At 42.3% G+C, this 21,395-nt stretch overlaps 1 protein-coding gene across 1 annotated transcript in view; it reads left to right on the top strand.

The window, feature by feature from the left end:
• Positions 1–21,395, top strand: part of MUC13 (mucin 13, cell surface associated) — a 33,621-nt gene that overhangs the window by 6,757 nt on the left and 5,469 nt on the right. Inside the window, exons 2-5 of the mRNA XM_063932228.1 lie at positions 6,313–6,371; positions 7,124–7,287; positions 9,060–9,197; positions 19,713–19,830. Of these exons, the coding sequence (XP_063788298.1) occupies positions 6,313–6,371; positions 7,124–7,287; positions 9,060–9,197; positions 19,713–19,830 (479 nt within the window). The remainder of the gene's footprint in view (positions 1–6,312; positions 6,372–7,123; positions 7,288–9,059; positions 9,198–19,712; positions 19,831–21,395) is intronic.

The raw sequence follows: 21,395 nt of genomic DNA, 5'->3' as shown, positions 1-21,395 counted from the left end.
TGTATGTACAGTATGTATGTATGTACAGTATGTATGTATGTACAGTATATATGTATGTACAGTATGTATGTATGTACAGTATATATGTATGTACAGTATGTATGTATGTATGTACAGTATGTATGTATGTACAGTATGTATGTATGTACAGTATGTTATGTATGTATGTACAGTATATATGTATGTACAGTATGTATGTACAGTATGTATGTATGTATGTATGTACAGTATATATGTATGTACAGTATGTACTGTATGTATGTATGTACAGTATGTATGTATGTACAGTATGTATGTATAGTATGTATGTATGTATGTACAGTATATATGTATGTACAGTATGTATGTATTGTATGTACAGTATATATGTATGTACAGTATGTATGTATGTATGTACAGTATGTATGTATGTACAGTATGTATGTATGTACAGTATGTATGTATGTACAGTATATATGTATGTACAGTATGTATGTATGTACAGTATGTATGTATGTACAGTATGTATGTATGTACAGTATATATGTATGTACAGTATGTATGTATGTACAGTATGTATGTATGTACAGTATATATGTATGTACAGTATGTATGTATGTACAGTATATATGTATGTACAGTATGTATGTACAGTATATATGTATGTACAGTATGTATGTATGTATGTACAGTATATATGTATGTACAGTATGTATGTATGTACAGTATGTATGTATGTATGTATGTACAGTATATATGTATGTACAGTATGTATGTATGTACAGTATATATGTATGTACAGTATGTATGTATGTACAGTATATATGTATGTACAGTATGTATGTATGTACAGTATATATGTATGTACAGTATGTATGTATGTAGTATGTAGTACAGTATGTATGTATGTATGTACAGTATATATGTATGTACAGTATGTATGTACAGTATGTATGTATGTACAGTATGTATGTATGTATGTACAGTTATGTATGTATGTACAGTATGTATGTATGTACAGTATGTATGTATGTATGTATGTACAGTATATATGTATGTACAGTATGTATGTATGTACAGTATGTATGTATGTTGTACAGTATGTATGTATGTACAGTATGTATGTATGTATGTACAGTATATATGTATGTACAGTATGTATGTATGTACAGTATGTATGTACAGTATATATGTATGTACAGTATGTATGTATGTACAGTATGTATGTATGTACAGTATGTATGTATGTACAGTATGTATGTATGTATGTATGTACAGTATATATGTATGTACAGTATGTATGTATGTACAGTATATATGTATGTACAGTATGTATGTATGTACAGTATATATGTATGTACAGTATGTATGTATGTATGTACAGTATATATGTATGTACAGTATGTATGTATGTACAGTATGTATGTATGTATGTACAGTATATATGTATGTACAGTATGTATGTACAGTATGTATGTATGTATGTACAGTATATATGTATGTACAGTATGTATGTATGTATGTACAGTATATATGTATGTACAGTATGTATGTATGTATGTACAGTATATATGTATGTACAGTATGTATGTATGTATGTACAGTATATATGTATGTACAGTATTATGTATGTATGTACAGTATGTATGTATGTACAGTATATATGTATGTACAGTATGTATGTATGTATGTACAGTATATATGTATGTACAGTATGTATGTATGTACAGTATTATGTATGTACAGTATGTATGTATGTACAGTATGTATGTATGTACAGTATGTATGTATGTATGTATGTACAGTATATATGTATGTACAGTATGTATGTATGTATGTATGTACAGTATGTATGTATGTACAGTAATATATGTATGTACAGTATGTATGTATGTACAGTATGTATGTATGTACAGTATGTATGTATGTATGTACAGTATGTATGTATGTACAGTATATATGTATGTACAGTATGTATGTATGTATGTATGTATGTACGTACAGTATATATGTATGTACAGTATGTATGTATGTATGTACAGTATATATGTATGTACAGTATGTATGTATGTACAGTATATATGTATGTACAGTATGTATGTATGTACAGTATATATGTATGTACAGTATGTATGTATGTATGTATGTACAGTATGTATGTATGTACAGTATATATGTATGTACAGTATGTATGTATGTACAGTATATATGTATGTACAGTATGTATGTATGTACAGTATATATGTATGTACAGTATGTATGTATGTACAGTATATATGTATGTACAGTATGTATGTATGTACAGTATATATGTATGTACAGTATGTATGTATGTATGTATGTACAGTATGTATGTATGTACAGTATGTATGTATGTACAGTATATATGTATGTACAGTATGTATGTATGTACAGTATGTATGTATGTATGTATGTACAGTATATATGTATGTACAGTATGTATGTACAGTATGTATGTATGTATGTATGTACAGTATATATGTATGTACAGTATGTATGTATGTATGTACAGTATATATGTATGTACAGTATGTATGTATGTATGTATGTATGTATGTACAGTATATATGTATGTACAGTATGTATGTATGTACAGTATATATGTATGTACAGTATGTATGTACAGTATGTATGTATGTATGTATGTACAGTATATATGTATGTACAGTATGTATGTATGTATGTACAGTATGTATGTATGTATGTATGTACAGTATATATGTATGTACAGTATGTATGTATGTATGTACAGTATATATGTATGTACAGTATGTATGTATGTATGTATGTATGTACAGTATATATGTATGTACAGTATGTATGTATGTACAGTATATATGTATGTACAGTATGTATGTATGTATGTACAGTATGTATGTATGTATGTATGTACAGTATATATGTATGTACAGTATGTATGTATGTATGTACAGTATGTATGTATGTATGTATGTACAGTATGTATGTATGTACAGTATGTACAGTATGTATGTACAGTATGTATGTATGTACAGTATGTATGTATGTACAGTATGTATGTATGTACAGTATGTATGTATGTATGTATGTATGTATGTATGTACAGTATGTATGTATGTACAGTATGTATGTATGTATGTATGTACAGTATATATGTATGTACAGTATGTATGTATGTATGTATGTACAGTATGTATGTATGTACAGTATGTACAGTATATATGTATGTACAGTATGTATGTATGTACAGTATATATGTATGTACAGTATGTATGTATGTATGTACAGTATGTATGTATGTACAGTATATATGTATGTACAGTATGTATGTATGTACAGTATGTATGTATGTACAGTATATATGTATGTACAGTATGTATGTACAGTATGTATGTATGTATGTATGTATGTACGTACGTACAGTATATATGTATGTACAGTATGTATGTACAGTATGTATGTATGTATGTATGTACAGTATATATGTATGTACAGTATGTATGTATGTATGTATGTACAGTATATATGTATGTACAGTATGTATGTATGTACAGTATATATGTATGTACAGTATGTATGTATGTACAGTATATATGTATGTACAGTATGTATGTATGTATGTATGTATGTATGTACAGTATGTATGTATGTACAGTATATATGTATGTACAGTATGTATGTATGTACAGTATATATGTATGTACAGTATGTATGTATGTACAGTATATATGTATGTACAGTATGTATGTATGTATGTACAGTATATATGTATGTACAGTATGTATGTATGTACAGTATGTATGTATGTATGTATGTATGTACAGTATATATGTATGTACAGTATGTATGTATGTACAGTATGTATGTATGTATGTATGTACAGTATGTATGTATGTACAGTATATATGTATGTACAGTATATATGTATGTACAGTATGTATGTATGTACAGTATGTATGTATGTACAGTATATATGTATGTACAGTATGTATGTATGTACAGTATATATGTATGTACAGTATGTATGTATGTACAGTATGTATGTATGTATGTACAGTATATATGTATGTACAGTATGTATGTATGTACAGTATGTATGTATGTATGTACAGTATATATGTATGTACAGTATGTATGTATGTATGTATGTATGTACAGTATATATGTATGTATGTATGTATGTACAGTATATATGTATGTACAGTATGTATGTATGTACAGTATATATGTATGTACAGTATGTATGTATGTACAGTATATATGTATGTACAGTATGTATGTATGTATGTATGTATGTACAGTATGTATGTATGTACAGTATGTATGTATGTACAGTATGTATGTATGTACAGTATATATGTATGTACAGTATGTATGTATGTACAGTATATATGTATGTACAGTATGTATGTATGTACAGTATATATGTATGTACAGTATGTATGTATGTATGTATGTATGTACAGTATATATGTATGTACAGTATGTATGTATGTACAGTATGTATGTATGTATGTACAGTATATATGTATGTACAGTATGTATGTATGTACAGTATGTATGTATGTATGTATGTATGTACAGTATATATGTATGTACAGTATGTATGTATGTACAGTATGTATGTATGTATGTATGTACAGTATATATGTATGTACAGTATGTATGTATGTATGTATGTATGTACAGTATATATGTATGTACAGTATGTATGTATGTATGTATGTATGTATGTACAGTATATATGTATGTACAGTATGTATGTATGTACAGTATATATGTATGTACAGTATGTATGTATGTATGTACAGTATGTATGTATGTACAGTATATATGTATGTACAGTATGTATGTATGTACAGTATATATGTATGTACAGTATGTATATATGTATGTACAGTATGTATGTATGTACAGTATGTATGTACAGTATGTATGTATGTACAGTATGTATGTATGTATGTACAGTATATATGTATGTACAGTATGTATGTATGTACAGTATGTATGTATGTATGTATGTACAGTATGTATGTATGTACAGTATATATGTATGTACAGTATGTATGTATGTACAGTATATATGTATGTACAGTATGTATGTACAGTATATATGTATGTACAGTATGTATGTATGTACAGTATATATGTATGTACAGTATGTATGTATGTACAGTATATATGTATGTACAGTATGTATGTATGTACAGTATGTATGTATGTATGTACAGTATATATGTATGTACAGTATGTATGTATGTACAGTATGTATGTATGTATGTATGTACAGTATATATGTATGTACAGTATGTATGTATGTATGTATGTATGTACAGTATATATGTATGTACAGTATGTATGTATGTACAGTATGTATGTATGTATGTATGTATGTATGTACGTACAGTATATATGTATGTACAGTATGTATGTATGTATGTACAGTATGTATGTATGTACAGTATATATGTATGTACAGTATGTATGTATGTACAGTATGTATGTATGTATGTATGTATGTATGTACAGTATATATGTATGTACAGTATGTATGTATGTATGTATGTATGTACAGTATATATGTATGTACAGTATGTATGTATGTATGTACAGTATATATGTATGTACAGTATGTATGTATGTATGTATGTATGTATGTACAGTATGTATGTACAGTATATATGTATGTACAGTATGTATGTATGTATGTACAGTATATATGTATGTACAGTATGTATGTATGTATGTATGTATGTATGTACAGTATGTACAGTATATATGTATGTACAGTATGTATGTATGTATGTATGTATGTACAGTATGTATGTATGTACAGTATATATGTATGTACAGTATGTATGTATGTACAGTATATATGTATGCACAGTATGTATGTATGTACAGTATATATGTATGTACAGTATGTATGTATGTACAGTATATATGTATGTACAGTATATATGTATGTACAGTATGTATGTATGTACAGTATATATGTATGTACAGTATGTATGTATGTACAGTATATATGTATGTATGTATGTATGTATGTATGTATGTACGTACGTACGTACAGTATATATGTATGTACAGTATGTATGTATGTATGTATGTACAGTATGTATGTATGTACAGTATATATGTATGTACAGTATGTATGTATGTACAGTATGTATGTATGTACAGTATGTATGTATGTATGTATGTATGTATGTATGTACAGTATGTATGTATGTATGCACTACCAGTCACCTCTGCAGGATCACTTACTCCTGTATTAAGGAAGAATGATTGTCCGTACATTGTCTTGAAATATTTATCTTATGTTCACAGTTTCAAGACTGTTTCAAGAATTCTACAGGATATAAGGAAACTGTTATATTGGACATGAAGTAAGTGCAGACTTTATGTTCTTTATTTCATTACGGGGAAATGTATCAACGCTTGGAGAGAGATAAAGTAGCAGCCTCTGTCATGTTACAGACTGTGTGGTCATTACCAGTGGCGTCACAAGGGGGGTGCGGCCTGCCGAAGGGTGACACCAAAGTGCCGGCTCCCTGCTCAGTAACATATTACATGCAGCAACACGGCTCCTGTCACCATTCCTACGCCAGCACTGCAGGCACGCCAGTCCGCGGGGGCAGCCATGGAGAGCCGAAAACGGTTATCGGGAGGCTTAGCCATGCCCCTCCCATGAACCCACACCCCCGTACATGAAGCCACGCCCCTCCCATTATGCCACACCCCCGTACATGAACCCACGCCCCTTTTGTGACCGCTGCTGCACTGGGTGCACTATAGGTTAGTGACGCCCCTGGTCATTACTAAGCCTTGAAAAGTGATAACGTAGAGAGGGATAAAGTACCAACCAACTCATTTTTCTGGCGCAGCCTGTGACATGGCAGCTAGCAGCGGATTGGCTGGTACTTTATCTCTCACCACTTTATCACTTATCAAGGCCTAGTACATCGGCCCCTGAGGGCACAGAGACGGTGGACTCCCATTAGTTGTGCAACTTAAGGAGAATGTTAATTAAAAAAAAAATATACATTTTAGTTGAAATTATCTCTTAAACTCTTTCCCAGCAGAAGAGCTGACACTCTCCCATTCCTCGCCTTGCTGATAACGTTAATTTGTATTTCAGGTTAGTTTCTCCTGCAGCTCGGACCAGAAGCAGGCGTAGTACGGATACAGTTTCCGTCAAAGTAGCTCAGATATTCACAAAGGGAGCTACAACTGCGTCTGAAGTTTCCAGCGTGATAGCGGGATATATTACTGCTAATAACTCCACGATTGGAACATACAGAGGTAAGAACTTAGTCTTGTGGGGAAACCATAGTACCAGGACGTGCAGCAGCTATGAAGCCCACTTCTGTGTGTGAGCGTGACGCGTTTCACCTGTCAGGGCCCTAGGTGCATATGTACTTTTGCACCCTTGGGCGGTACATGTCGGCCCTTTATATATGTTACTATGTTACCTCTGACATCAGCCAGGAACCCTACTCAGTCCAGACACATCGTGTTTTTGCAGAATGTCCATATTACTTTTACAGTAACAATCTGCAGATTGTGTACATACTGTCCTCTGCAGAGCATTGACTTGACGTCATCAGCCCTTGGCATATACATATCTGACCTCATTTGGAGTTTCACGCGTTTCACTCTTCAATCATACACGTAAGGAAATTGTCCAAGAGAAAAAGTGGTCTTACGTATCTAGGGCGAGTCACTCGTATCCCCATATACATCCAACCCCAAACCCAAATTATTCGTGTCTTGCGTATAAATGTGTATACTTAGCCAATGATAGCAACAGTGCTAGTGGTAAATGCTAAAGTCACATTACGCTATTTGTACACAATGTAATAGTGTAATGTAGCGTCATATACACAAGAGAGAATAGTGACCTGACAGTAATAAATTGGTGCATTTTCCATTTAAAATGTAACGAAATACAAACACCTCTCACACATCCATTATTTGCGTATGGAAATTGCATATAAGGAATAGGAATAAACCGCTATAACTTCATATAATATAACGAGAAACGTTAATGAATGTTTTTGCCCTTCTCACATCTTCTTCCTCATCTCCCTCTCTCTCTCCCGCTCTCTCTCTCTCTCTCTTTCTCTTTCTCTCTCTCTCTCTCTCTCTCTCTCTCTCACTCTCTCTTTTTCCCTATCTAATTCCATCTCTTTTCCCCTCTACCCCCCTTTCTCCTCCATCTATCTCTACCCCTCATCTCTCTCTCCCCCTCTACCGCACAGCCCTCTTTTCCCTTTCTGTCTCCAATCTGTCTTGATCTCTCTTTTCTTCTTCTCTTTTGTCTCTTCCCCTCTTTTCTCCCCCAAGCTTTCCCTCCATTCCTAGAAACTAAGTTGATTTGCTTTACCTTGATTGGTTCAAATTTGTATCCTTGAGCCAGGCAGCAGACACTATAGGCGAGATGTGATGGCGTACTACGAATTTGCCGGGGGGTGCGGTATACCGGACATTTAAAGCGGCAGTCTTTTATAAGGCAAAACCATGAACATTCCGCACCTCCGGCAAATTTGGACTCTATTACGTCTCGCCTTATGATGGAAAGGTGAACGGCCTCTTTACAGTGCCCCACACGCTTGCCCCTGGTGTAGGCACCTGATAGCTGTACCTGTGGTATATATACACTGACTTGTCCAGAGAAAAACAACATATATACCCCCCATGTTCCTCCCAGAGTGGGGGTCACCAATGGTTGTCTACATTTCCCTCACCAAATGCCCCAGGTTCTCCAGATTGCACCTGAGCTCGTGGGAGAAAACTTATGAAACGCGTCCTGCGGTTGCGTCCCGGGAACCGCCGCTTTATGCTGATAACCTATTTACATCATAACAGGAAAGAAATGAAAGGAATATTTTCGTTTTGAACCCCTGAAGTCCACGGGTGAGCCAGTATGACAATCCCCAGTTTATTGAATGATCCCCCATAGAGGAATGGCAGCAAACGTTGAAGCTGCGATATCACTGATTTTACCCTTTAGAGATGTTTACACACAAGTCATTTTTCTCCTTTTATTTACGGAAGTGATATCTTTTTCCCAGATGCAACGCTCTGCAGCGCTGGATTTTACTGTGATGAGGTAACGACCACATGTTCCTTGGCTGAGGATGGGCAGTCGGCTCTGTGCACATGTACAGCCGGAAGGTTTTCCTCGTCACCTGTCTACACCTCCTGCAGAGGTATGAGGACATTCATTATAAAGACCATGACGATGAGACAATGAGGGTGACTGAATAATATTGTACATTGGACACAGTAGCGGATCTTGCCACGGGCAAGCAGGACTTTTGCCCGGGGCCCCGCCATCCGGAGGGCGCCGCACCATGGCAAGATCCGCTGCTGCTGTGGTGCCCCCCGCTGCCGTGGCCCGCTGTCCGCTGTGAAGTGAAACTAGACGCTATGCGTCTAGTTTCCCTTCGTGGGCTGCCCGCTGTGAAGGGAAACTAGACGCTACACGTCTAGTTTCCCTTCCTGGAGAGGACCTTCACTGTAATGATGTGCGGTGCGCGTTGACGTCATCGCGCACCGCACAGCAAAGGTCCTCTCCACGAAGGGAACTAGACGCTTAGCGTCTAGTTTACCTTCGTGGAGAGGACCTTTGCTGTGCGGTGCGCGATGACGTTATCGCGCACAGCACATCCTACAACAGTACAGGGGGCGTAACTGACCACGCCCCCTGTGTGAAGCCACACCCCCTAATGCCGCCCGGGGTGTCAGAAGCCCCGGAACCGGCCCTGATTGGACAAGACTAAGGGGGAGATGTACTAAGCAGTGATAAAAGTGGAGAAGTGAGCCAGTGGAGAAATTGCCCATGGCAACCAATCAGCATTGACAGAACATTTATAATTTGCATACTATAAAACTATACAAAGCAGCTGATTGGTTACCATGGGCTACTTCTCCACTGGCTCACTTCTCCACTTTTATGACTGCTTAGTATATGCCCCCCCTAAATTCTCAGACATCAGGGTCTGTTTCCGTTCAAAGGGGCTGATTCTGAGCTGGACGCAGCCACGGCCATCCATTCACCATTCGCCGCAGTCACATGCTGGGAGGGATCCAACTGAATCCCTCTCAGGGCAAACTGCAGAAAGAAGCCCATAGGCTTCTGCAGGGTAACGCCTGCATTCCCAGAAATGGTGAGTTGACCCCGGATCATACATGCCGACATCCTGGCTACTCTCTCCGGGAGAGAGCAGCCAGGTCGGCTCAGCAGGGGGGCGGGGCAGCATTATGACACACATAGGGGGCGGGGCGGAGGCAGAACAGGGGCGGGCAGAGGCGGAACATGGGTGGGGTTATTGCGGCACATGATTTGAGCCACGCCCCCTGCTATGTAATGCCGTGATTACCGGCATTATACAGCATGGGGCGTTGCTATGATGACGCGATTCAGCAAGAATCGCGTCATCGTCTGCCCGGACCGCCCACTTTACTCACTAAGTGGGCGGCCGGGCAGGGGGGCCCCTTAAAAATTGGGAGACTTGCCTGCTCTTCCGCGGGGCCGGGAGGGTCACCCGATTTTCGGGAGCCTCCCGCCCATTTCGGGAGAGTAGGTAAGTATGCCCCAGATATTCTGGCTGCACTGACGACTCCTTTACTGTGACAGGAGCCGGGCACTGCAGGAGAATGTCACACCGCAGCACACGGCTCCTGTCACCGCAGAGGAGTCGTTGTTTTGGTGTCACCACCTCTGAGGGGTGACACGTCAGGTGCAGCTGTACCCAGTGGCGTAACTAGAAATTTTCCCCCCAAGCCCAAAAATTCTTTGGCGCCCCCCCCCCCATCCCCCATCTCCCATCCCCCATAATTGGCACTATTAAAGCGACTAAAAGGGGGCGTGGCTTCGTTGGAATGGGTGTGTCTTCACATAAAGGGGTGTGGCTTTGTTGGAATGGGCGTGGCATTGCAGGAAAAGACTACCTTATACCCCAGTTTTGCAACCTGCACGCCCATACGTTGGCCACCACAGGAAAGAAAAATAATCCTGATTCATGCCCCTTACATTATTTGTCATTTTTCCTCCTTATAGTAATGCCCAGTATACATTATGCCACATACTGCAATGGCCCTTAGACATTATGCCACACACAGTAATGCACGACACAATATGCACACACTGTAATGCCCCCGACACATTATGCCACACACCGTAATGTCTGTGACACATTATGCCACACACTGTAATGCCTGTGACACATTATGCCACACACCGTAATGCCTGTGACACATTATGACAGGAATCGCAATGCCCGTTATACATTATGCTACACACTGCAATGCCCCTGATACATTATAGCACATACAATGTCTGTGACACATTATGACACACACCGCAATGTCCCTGATACATTATGACACACACTGCAATGCCCGATACATTATAGCACATACAATGCCTGTGACACATTATGCCACACACTGCAATGACCTTGAGACATTATACCACAATGCCCGTGATATAGTATACCATACACCGTAATGCCTGTGACACATACCGCAATGCCCTGCCCGTTATACCCTATGCCACACATCGCAATGCCCGTTATGTATTATGCCACACTGCAATGACCCTGAGACATTATACCACATTGCCCGTGATATAGTATACCACACACCGTAATGCCTGTGACACATTATGACAGGAATCGCAATGCCCGTTATACATTATGCTACACACTGCAATGCCCCTGATACATTATAGCACATACAATGCCTGTGACACATTATGACACACACCGCAATGACCCTGAGACATTATACCACATACCACAATGCCCGTAATATAGTATACAACACACATTAATGCCTGACACATACCGCAATGCCCGTTATACCCTATGCCACACACCGCAATGCTCGTTATACATTATGCCACACACTGCAATGACCCTGAGACATTATACCACATACCACAATGCCCGTGATATAGTATGCCACACACCGTAATGCCTGTGACACATTATGACACACACCGCAATGTCCGTGATACATTATGCCACACACCGTAATGCCCATTACATATTAAGTCCTACAGTAAGGCTTCTAATTACTTTTAAATTACCTGCTCGTTGCCAGGGGTTTCATGCTCTTGGTTCCATGCACGGTGCCCGGGGTTTTCATGCTCAGGGTGTCATGAACGTTGCCAGGTGTTTCATGCACTCGGTGTCATGCTCGTTGCCAGGGGTTTCATGCACTGGGTGTCATGCTCGTTGCTAGGGGGAAGTGCTTGTTGCTAAGGCTGTGCTCCCAGTGCCACATATGTCCCCTGTGCCAGATATTCCCCCACAGTGTCAGGTACTCACATGCCCCCAGTGCCAAATATAGCCCCCCCCATGTGCCAGGTACACACATACCCCCCCCCCCCCCCCAGTGCCACATATGCCCCCAGTGCCAGATATTCCCCCACAGTGCCAAATATAGCCCCCCATAGCCCCCCCCATGTGCCAGGTACACATACACCCCCCTCAGTGCCACATATGCTCCCTCAGTGCCCCACCGCGCTCCCCCGCTGCTGTGAAGGAGGGACAAGGAGGGCACAGCGCGCACCTCTCCTGGGTCCCTCCTGGGTCTCCGGCGGGTCTGTTAAAGGAAGTGCCGGTTCGTGAGCCAATCAGAGCTCATGAACGGCACTTCCTTTATTAGACCCGCCGGAGACGCAGGGAGGGTTAGTGACAACAGATTGACATGCGGACGCTCGTCCGCATGTCAATCTGCTCTAAATCAGTGGCGGCGCCCCCGCAGCCCCTCGCCCCCAAGCCACCGCGAGGGCTGCGGGGGCAGTAGTTACGCCACTGCCTGCACCCCTTTAGTGCCGCCATTGCGTGGTATGACTCAGGCACATGCACAGATGAAAAACATTGCTCCACCGACTATGGGGTAAATTTAGTAAGATGGGAGTTCTATTTAAGATGGGATGTTGCCCATAGCAACCAATCAGATTCCAGGTATTATCTTCTAGAAGGTGCTAGATAAATGAGAAGTAGAATCTGATTGGTTGCTATGGACAACATCTCATCTTAAATAGAACTCCCATCTTAGTAAATTTACCCTTATGACTCAGAACCAGGCCTATAGGACATGTGCATAGGAACACTGCTGCAGAACAACAACCGACAGAGCTTTTCTCAGACAGTACCGAAGGTCACTTCTACAAAAATGCGGAACGTTTGATTTGGTGACGATACGCCTCTTATCCTCCACAGTACGTCCTCACCCCACTCAGTGCAGCATTATGTAAATGTTCTCTCTGAGGGGGGAAATGTATCAAGCCTTGGAGAGGGATAAAGTGAAGTTGCCTATAGCAACCACATCAGCATCTATAATTTCATAGACTGTGCTAGATAACTGACGGTGGTGATGTGGTTGCTTTGGGCAACGACTCCACTTTATCTCTCTCCAAGGCTTGATACAGCTCCCCCTATCACTGAAATTGTGTCCTCTATCACATCAGCACACTCTCTATAATGTCTGGAACACTTTCTGACATTCTCCTGAAGTATTGCCTTTATATGTTTGCATCCCATGATGTTGTGAGGTGGAACTGTCTCTACTTCAAGATCTGCAATTGTATATTGTGGATCTTAGGTGGGAGGTGTCAGAGCCGGGTGGGGTGCCGTGGGGGAGAGTGGTTTGACACCTGCCAGTCAGAATAGAGCTGATGGGAGGAGCTTAGAGTTTAAAAGGATGGTGCTTCCGGTGGGAGGAGCGATCGGTGCTGGATGCTTTGGCCGATGTAACAAACAGACCGATGTTGGCAATGCTCAGAACTCTGCTAACGCCAATTGTGACTATATTTCATACTCCTGTTACTGATCCCGTGTACTAACCCGACAGTGTTACTGATCCCGTGTACTAACCCGACAGTGTCACTGATCCTGTGTAATAACCCGTCAGTGTCACTGATCCCGTGTACTAACCCGACAGTGTCACTGATCCTGTGTAATAACCCGTCAGTGTCACTGATCCCGTGTACTAACCCGACAGTGTTACTGATCCCGTGTACTAACCCGACAGTGTCACTGATCCTGTGTAATAACCCGTCAGTGTCACTGATCCCGTGTACTAACCCGACAGTGTCACTGATCCCGTGTACTAACCCGACAGTGTTACTGATCCCGTGTACTAACCCGACAGTGTTACTGATCCCGTGTACTAACCCGACAGTGTTACTGATCCCGTGTACTAACCCGACAGTGTTACTGATCCCGTGTACTAACCCGACAGTGTTACTGATCCCGTGTACTAACCCGACAGTGTTACTGATCCCGTGTACTAACCCGACAGTGTTACTGATCCCGTGTACTAACCCGACAGTGTTACTGATCCCGTGTACTAACCCGACAGTGTTACTGATCCCATGTACTAACCCGACAGTGTTACTGATCCCGTGTACTAACCCGACAGTGTTACTGATCCCGTGTACTAACCCGACAGTGTTACTGATCCCGTGTACTAACCCGACAGTGCTACTGATCCCGTGTACTAACCCGACAGTGTTACTGATCCCGTGTACTAACCCGACAGTGTTACTGATCCCGTGTACTAACCCGACAGTGTTACTGATCCCATGTACTAACCCGACAGTGTTACTGATCCCGTGTACTAACCCGACAGTGTTACTGATCCCATGTACTAACCCGACAGTGTTACTGATCCCGTGTACTAACCCGACAGTGTTACTGATCCTGTGTACTAACCCGACAGTGTTACTGATCCCGTGTACTAACCCGACAGTGTTACTGATCCCATGTACTAACCCGACAGTGTTACTGATCCCGTGTACTAACCCGACAGTGTTACTGATCCCATGTACTAACCCGACAGTGTTACTGATCCCGTGTACTAACCCGACAGTGTTACTGATCCCATGTACTAACCCGACAGTGTTACTGATCCCGTGTACTAACCCGACAGTGCTACTGATCCCGTGTACTAACCCGACAGTGTTAGTGATCCCGTGTACTAATCCGGCAGTGTTAGTGAACCCGTGTACTAATCCGGCAGTGTTAGTGAACCCGTGTACTAATCCGGCAGTGTTAGTGAACCCGTGTACTAATCCTGCAGTGTTAGTGAACCCGTGTAATAACCCGACAGTGTTACTGATTCCGTGTACTAACCCGACAGTGTTACTGATTCCGTGTACTAATCCCGACAGTGTTACTAATCCCGTGTACTAACCCACTAACCCGACAGTGTTATTGATCCCGTGTACCAACCCGACAGTGTTACTGATCCCGTGTACTAACCCGACAGTGTTACTGATCCCGTGTACTAACCTGACAGTGTTACTGGTCCCGTGTACTAACCCGACAGTGTTACTGATCACGTGTACTAACCCGGCAGTGTTACTGCTCCCGTGTACTAACCCGACAGTGTTACTGATCACGTGTACTAACCCGACAGTGTTACTGCTCCCGTGTACTAACCCGACAGTGTCACTGATCCTGTGTACTATCCCGTCAGTGTTAGTGATCCCGTGTAATAACCCGGCAGTGTTACTGATCCCGTGTACTAACCCGGCAGTGTTACTGATCCCGTGTACTATCCCGTCAGTGTTAGTGATCCCGTGTAATAACCTGGCAGTGTTACTGATCCCGTGTACTATCCCGTGTACTAACCCAACAGTGTTACTGATCCCGTGTACTAACCCAACAGTGTTACTGATCCCGTGTACTAACCCGGCAGTGTTACTGATCCCGTGTACTATCCCGTCAGTGTTAGTGATCCCGTGTAATAACCTGGCAGTGTTACTGATCCCGTGTACTATCCCGTGTACTAACCCAACAGTGTTACTGATCCCGTGTACTAACCCAACAGTGTTACTGATCCCGTGTACTAACCCGGCAGTGTTACTGATCCCGTGTACCAACCCGACAGTGTTACTGATCCCGTGTACTATCCCGTCAGTGTTAGTGATCCCGTGTAATAACCCGGCATTGTTACTGATCCCGTGTACTAACCCGACAGTGTTACTGATCCCGTGTACTAACCCGACAGTGTTACTGATCCCGTGTACTATCCCGTCAGTATTAGTGATCCCGTGTAATAACCCGGCAGTGTTACTGATCCCGTGTACCAACCCGACAGTGTTACTGATCCCGTGTACTAACCCGACAGTGTTACTGATCCCGTGTACTATCCCGTCAGTGTTAGTGATCCCGTGTAATAACCCGGCAGTGTTACTGATCCCGTGTACCAACCCGACAGTGTTACTGATCCCGTGTACCAACCCGACAGTGTTACTGATCCCGTGTAATAACCCGAGAGTGTTAGTGAACCCGTGTAATAACCCGAGAGTGTTAGTGAACCCGTGTAATAACCCGGAAGTGTTACTGATCCCGTGTACTAACCAGACAGTGTTACTGATCCCGTGTACTATCCCGTCAGTGTTACTGATCCCATGTAATAACCCGACAGTGTTACTGATCCCATGTAATAACCCGACAGTGTTAGTGAACCGGTGTAATAACCCGGAAGTGTTACTGATCCCGTGTACTAACCCGACAGTGTTACTGATCCCGTGTACTAACCCGACAGTGCTACTGATCCCGTGTACTAACCCGACAGTGTTAGTGAACCCGTGTACTAATCCGGCAGTGTTAGTGAACCCGTGTACTAATCCGGCAGTGTTAGTGAACCCGTGTACTAATCCTGCAGTGTTAGTGAACCCGTGTAATAACCCGACAGTGTTACTGATCCCGTGTACTAACCCGACAGTGTTACTGATCCCGTGTACTAACCTGACAGTGTTACTGGTCCCGTGTACTAACCCGACAGTGTTACTGATCACGTGTACTAACCCGGCAGTGTTACTGCTCCCGTGTACTATCCCGTCAGTGTTAGTGATCCCGTGTAATAACCCGGCAGTGTTACTGATCCCGTGTACTAACCCGGCAGTGTTACTGATCCCGTGTACTATCCCGTCAGTGTTAGTGATCCCGTGTAATAACCTGGCAGTGTTACTGATCCCGTGTACTATCCCGTGTACTAACCCAACAGTGTTACTGATCCCGTGTACTAACCCAACAGTGTTACTGATCCCGTGTACTAACCCGGCAGTGTTACTGATCCCGTGTACCAACCCGACAGTGTTACTGATCCCGTGTACTATCCCGTCAGTGTTAGTGATCCCGTGTAATAACCCGGCATTGTTACTGATCCCGTGTACTAACCCGACAGTGTTACTGATCCCGTGTACTAACCCGACAGTGTTACTGATCCCGTGTACTATCCCGTCAGTATTAGTGATCCCGTGTAATAACCCGGCAGTGTTACTGATCCCGTGTACCAACCCGACAGTGTTACTGATCCCGTGTACTAACCCGACAGTGTTACTGATCCCGTGTACTATCCCGTCAGTGTTAGTGATCCCGTGTAATAACCCGGCAGTGTTACTGATCCCGTGTACCAACCCGACAGTGTTACTGATCCCGTGTACCAACCCGACAGTGTTACTGATCCCGTGTAATAACCCGAGAGTGTTAGTGAACCCGTGTAATAACCCGAGAGTGTTAGTGAACCCGTGTAATAACCCGGAAGTGTTACTGATCCCGTGTACTAACCAGACAGTGTTACTGATCCCGTGTACTATCCCGTCAGTGTTACTGATCCCATGTAATAACCCGACAGTGTTACTGATCCCATGTAATAACCCGACAGTGTTAGTGAACCGGTGTAATAACCCGGAAGTGTTACTGATCCCGTGTACTAACCCGACAGTGTTACTGATCCCGTGTACTAACCCGACAGTGCTACTGATCCCGTGTACTAACCCGACAGTGTTAGTGAACCCGTGTACTAATCCGGCAGTGTTAGTGAACCCGTGTACTAATCCGGCAGTGTTAGTGAACCCGTGTACTAATCCTGCAGTGTTAGTGAACCCGTGTAATAACCCGACAGTGTTACTGATTCCGTGTACTAACCCGACAGTGTTACTGATCCCGTGTAATAACCCGACAGTGTTACTGATTCCGTGTACTAACCCGACAGTGTTACTGATCCCGTGTACTAACCCACTAACCCGACAGTGTTATTGATACCGTGTACTAACCCGACAGTGTTATTGATCCCGTGTACCAACCCGACAGTGTTACTGATCCCGTGTACTAACCCGACAGTGTTACTGATCCCGTGTACTAACCTGACAGTGTTACTGGTCCCGTGTACTAACCCGACAGTGTTACTGATCACGTGTACTAACCCGACAGTGTTACTGATCACGTGTACTAACCCGGCAGTGTTACTGCTCCCGTGTACTATCCCGTCAGTGTTAGTGATCCCGTGTAATAACCTGGCAGTGTTACTGATCCCGTGTACTAACCCGTGTACTAACCCAACAGTGTTACTGATCCCGTGTACTAACCCAACAGTGTTACTGATCCCGTGTACTAACCCGGCAGTGTTACTGATCCCGTGTACCAACCCGACAGTGTTACTGATCCCGTGTACTATCCCGTCAGTGTTAGTGATCCCGTGTAATAACCCGGCATTGTTACTGATCCCGTGTACTAACCCGACAGTGTTACTGATCCCGTGTACTAACCCGACAGTGTTACTGATCCCGTGTACTATCCCGTCAGTGTTAGTGATCCCGTGTAATAACCCGGCAGTGTTACTGATCCCGTGTACCAACCCGACAGTGTTACTGATCCCGTGTACTAACCCGACAGTGTTACTGATCCCGTGTACTATCCCGTCAGTGTTAGTGATCCCGTGTAATAACCCGGCAGTGTTACTGATCCCGTGTACCAACCCGACAGTGTTACTGATCCCGTGTACCAACCCGACAGTGTTACTGATCCCGTGTAATAACCCGAGAGTGTTAGTGAACCCGTGTAATAACCCGAGAGTGTTAGTGAACCCGTGTAATAACCCGGAAGTGTTACTGATCCCGTGTACTAACCAGACAGTGTTACTGATCCCGTGTACTATCCCGTCAGTGTTACTGATCCCATGTAATAACCCGACAGTGTTACTGATCCCATGTAATAACCCGACAGTGTTAGTGAACCCGTGTAATAACCCGGAAGTGTTACTGATCCCGTGTACTAACCAGACAGTGTTACTGATCCCGTGTACTATCCCGTCAGTGTTAGTGATCCCGTGTACTATCCCGTCAGTGTTACTGATCCCATGTAATAACCCGACAGTGTTACTGATCCCATGTAATAACCCGACAGTGTTACTGATCCCGTGTAATAATAACCCGGCATTGTTACTATCCCGTGTACTAATCCGACAGTGTTACTGATCCCATGTAATAATAATCCGGCAGTGTTACTGATCCCGTGTACTAACCCGACAGTGTTACTGATCCCATGTAATAATAATCCGGCAGTGTTATTGATCCCGTGTACTAACCCGACAGTGTTACTGATCCCATGTAATAATAACCCGACAGTGTTACTGATCCCGTGTACTAACCCGACAGTGTTACTGATCCCATGTAATAATAATCCGGCAGTGTTATTGATCCCGTGTACTAACCCGACAGTGTTACTGATCCCATGTAATAATAACCCGACAGTGTTACTGATCCCGTGTACTAACCCGACAGTGTTACTGATCCCATGTAATAATAATCCGGCAGTGTTATTGATCCCGTGTACTAACCCGACAGTGTTACTGATCCCGTGTAATAATCTGATTAGTATATAACAAAATTAACTGTTTTGTTGTTTTGTGTGTTGCAGAGTGTAACCCCACGTGTGGCAGTACTGAGGGGCAATACTGCATGCAAAATTCCCCCAGCGACATCCCCACGTGTGCCTGCACAGCTGGTTATAAAACCCAAGGGGAGAAATGCACAAAGTAAGACAATACTGATACTACGCTACCGCGCACATCTAACACACACAGTGATACAACGCGGTTCCGGTATGAATGGTCGACAATGTTAAGGTCGACAGTCATTAGGTCGACCACTGTTGGTCGACACTGACATGGACAACTGGTCGACACATGAAAATAGTCGACACATCAAAGGTCGACTCATGCAGTCAAAATCTCTGTTTGATGTTCCAAGTTCAAGTCCCCAGCTCACATTACTAAGATTATTATTGACATTTATGTATAGCGCCGTCATACACTGTAGCGCTGTACAGTACACTGTAAGTCATATAGAATGCTGCCTGTCTGAGCAACATCTAATAATATTTTAATGTTCTAATTCGAACAGCGAACATGGCAGTATTATATTCACATGTAAAACATTATACAATGAAGCTATTTCCACGTAGGGACTGGTACACCCGGCTGGTATCTAGAATATTTTTTGTTTACCTACATTTAACGGATGTATCACACATTTTTGTACACTAAGGGGCCCATTTATCATTAAATATTTGCGGCATATTCTCCGAAAACAGGCGCTTACGGGGGATACCTACAAATATTTCGTATCACCCCCACCATGTACAGTAGGAAGGAGAGACCGTCCTCCATTTCCGACAGCGGCCCTCAAATATGATTATTGATAAATGGGCCACTAAAGGCGATCCGATAGAAGAGCTCAGAAGCCACCGTGGAAGACGTTTGAGCATCTTTCATTACTGATAGATCTGGTTAATCCATCAAGGAACCTGTTTCATGAATTCACCACTAGAGGGAGACAATAATGAGAAAGGAATTCCCTCTTTCTATGGGGGACACACAAGCTTTCCCTTACACATAGAACTTGTATCCCTGGATGGTCGGAGGGGCCAGAAATCCAACCTTGTTCCTAACCATAGAAACATAGAATGTGACGACATATAAGACCACTTGGCCCATCTAGTCTGCCCTTTTGTTTCTCCTTTAGGTAACCAACCCTATTTGATCCCCATTGTATGACGCGTTTTGCACTTTCCTGCTTCATGTTTGCGGAAAGGCGCGTTTCTAGGCTCACTATGGCCCTCATTCCGAGTTGTTCACTCACTAGCTGCTTTTAGCAGCATTGCACACGCTAAGCCGCCGCCCTCTGGGAGTGTATCTTAGCTTAGCAGAATTGCGAACGAAAGATTAGCAGAATTGCGAATAGAAATTTCTTAGCAGTTTCTGAGTAGCTCGAGACTTACTCCTACACTGCGATCAGTTCAGTCAGTTTCGTTCCTAGTTTGACGTCACAAACACACCCAGCGTTCGCCCAGATACTCCCCCGTTTCTTCAGACACTCCCCCGTTTCTTCAGACACTCCCGCGTTTTTCCGCACACACCCATAAAACGGCCAGTTTCCGCCCAGAAACACCCACTTCCTGTCAATCACACTCCGATCACCAGAACGATGAAAAATCTTCGTTACGCCGTGAGTAAAATACCAAACTTTTGTGCTAATTTACTTGGCGCACTGCGAACATTGCGCATGCGCAGTTTGCGACTAATCGCTCCGTAGCGAAAAA

Source organism: Pseudophryne corroboree, chromosome 7 (assembly GCF_028390025.1).
Source record: "Pseudophryne corroboree isolate aPseCor3 chromosome 7, aPseCor3.hap2, whole genome shotgun sequence".
Taxonomy (NCBI): domain Eukaryota; kingdom Metazoa; phylum Chordata; class Amphibia; order Anura; family Myobatrachidae; genus Pseudophryne; species Pseudophryne corroboree.
This window is presented reverse-complemented; position numbering and strand designations above follow the sequence as displayed.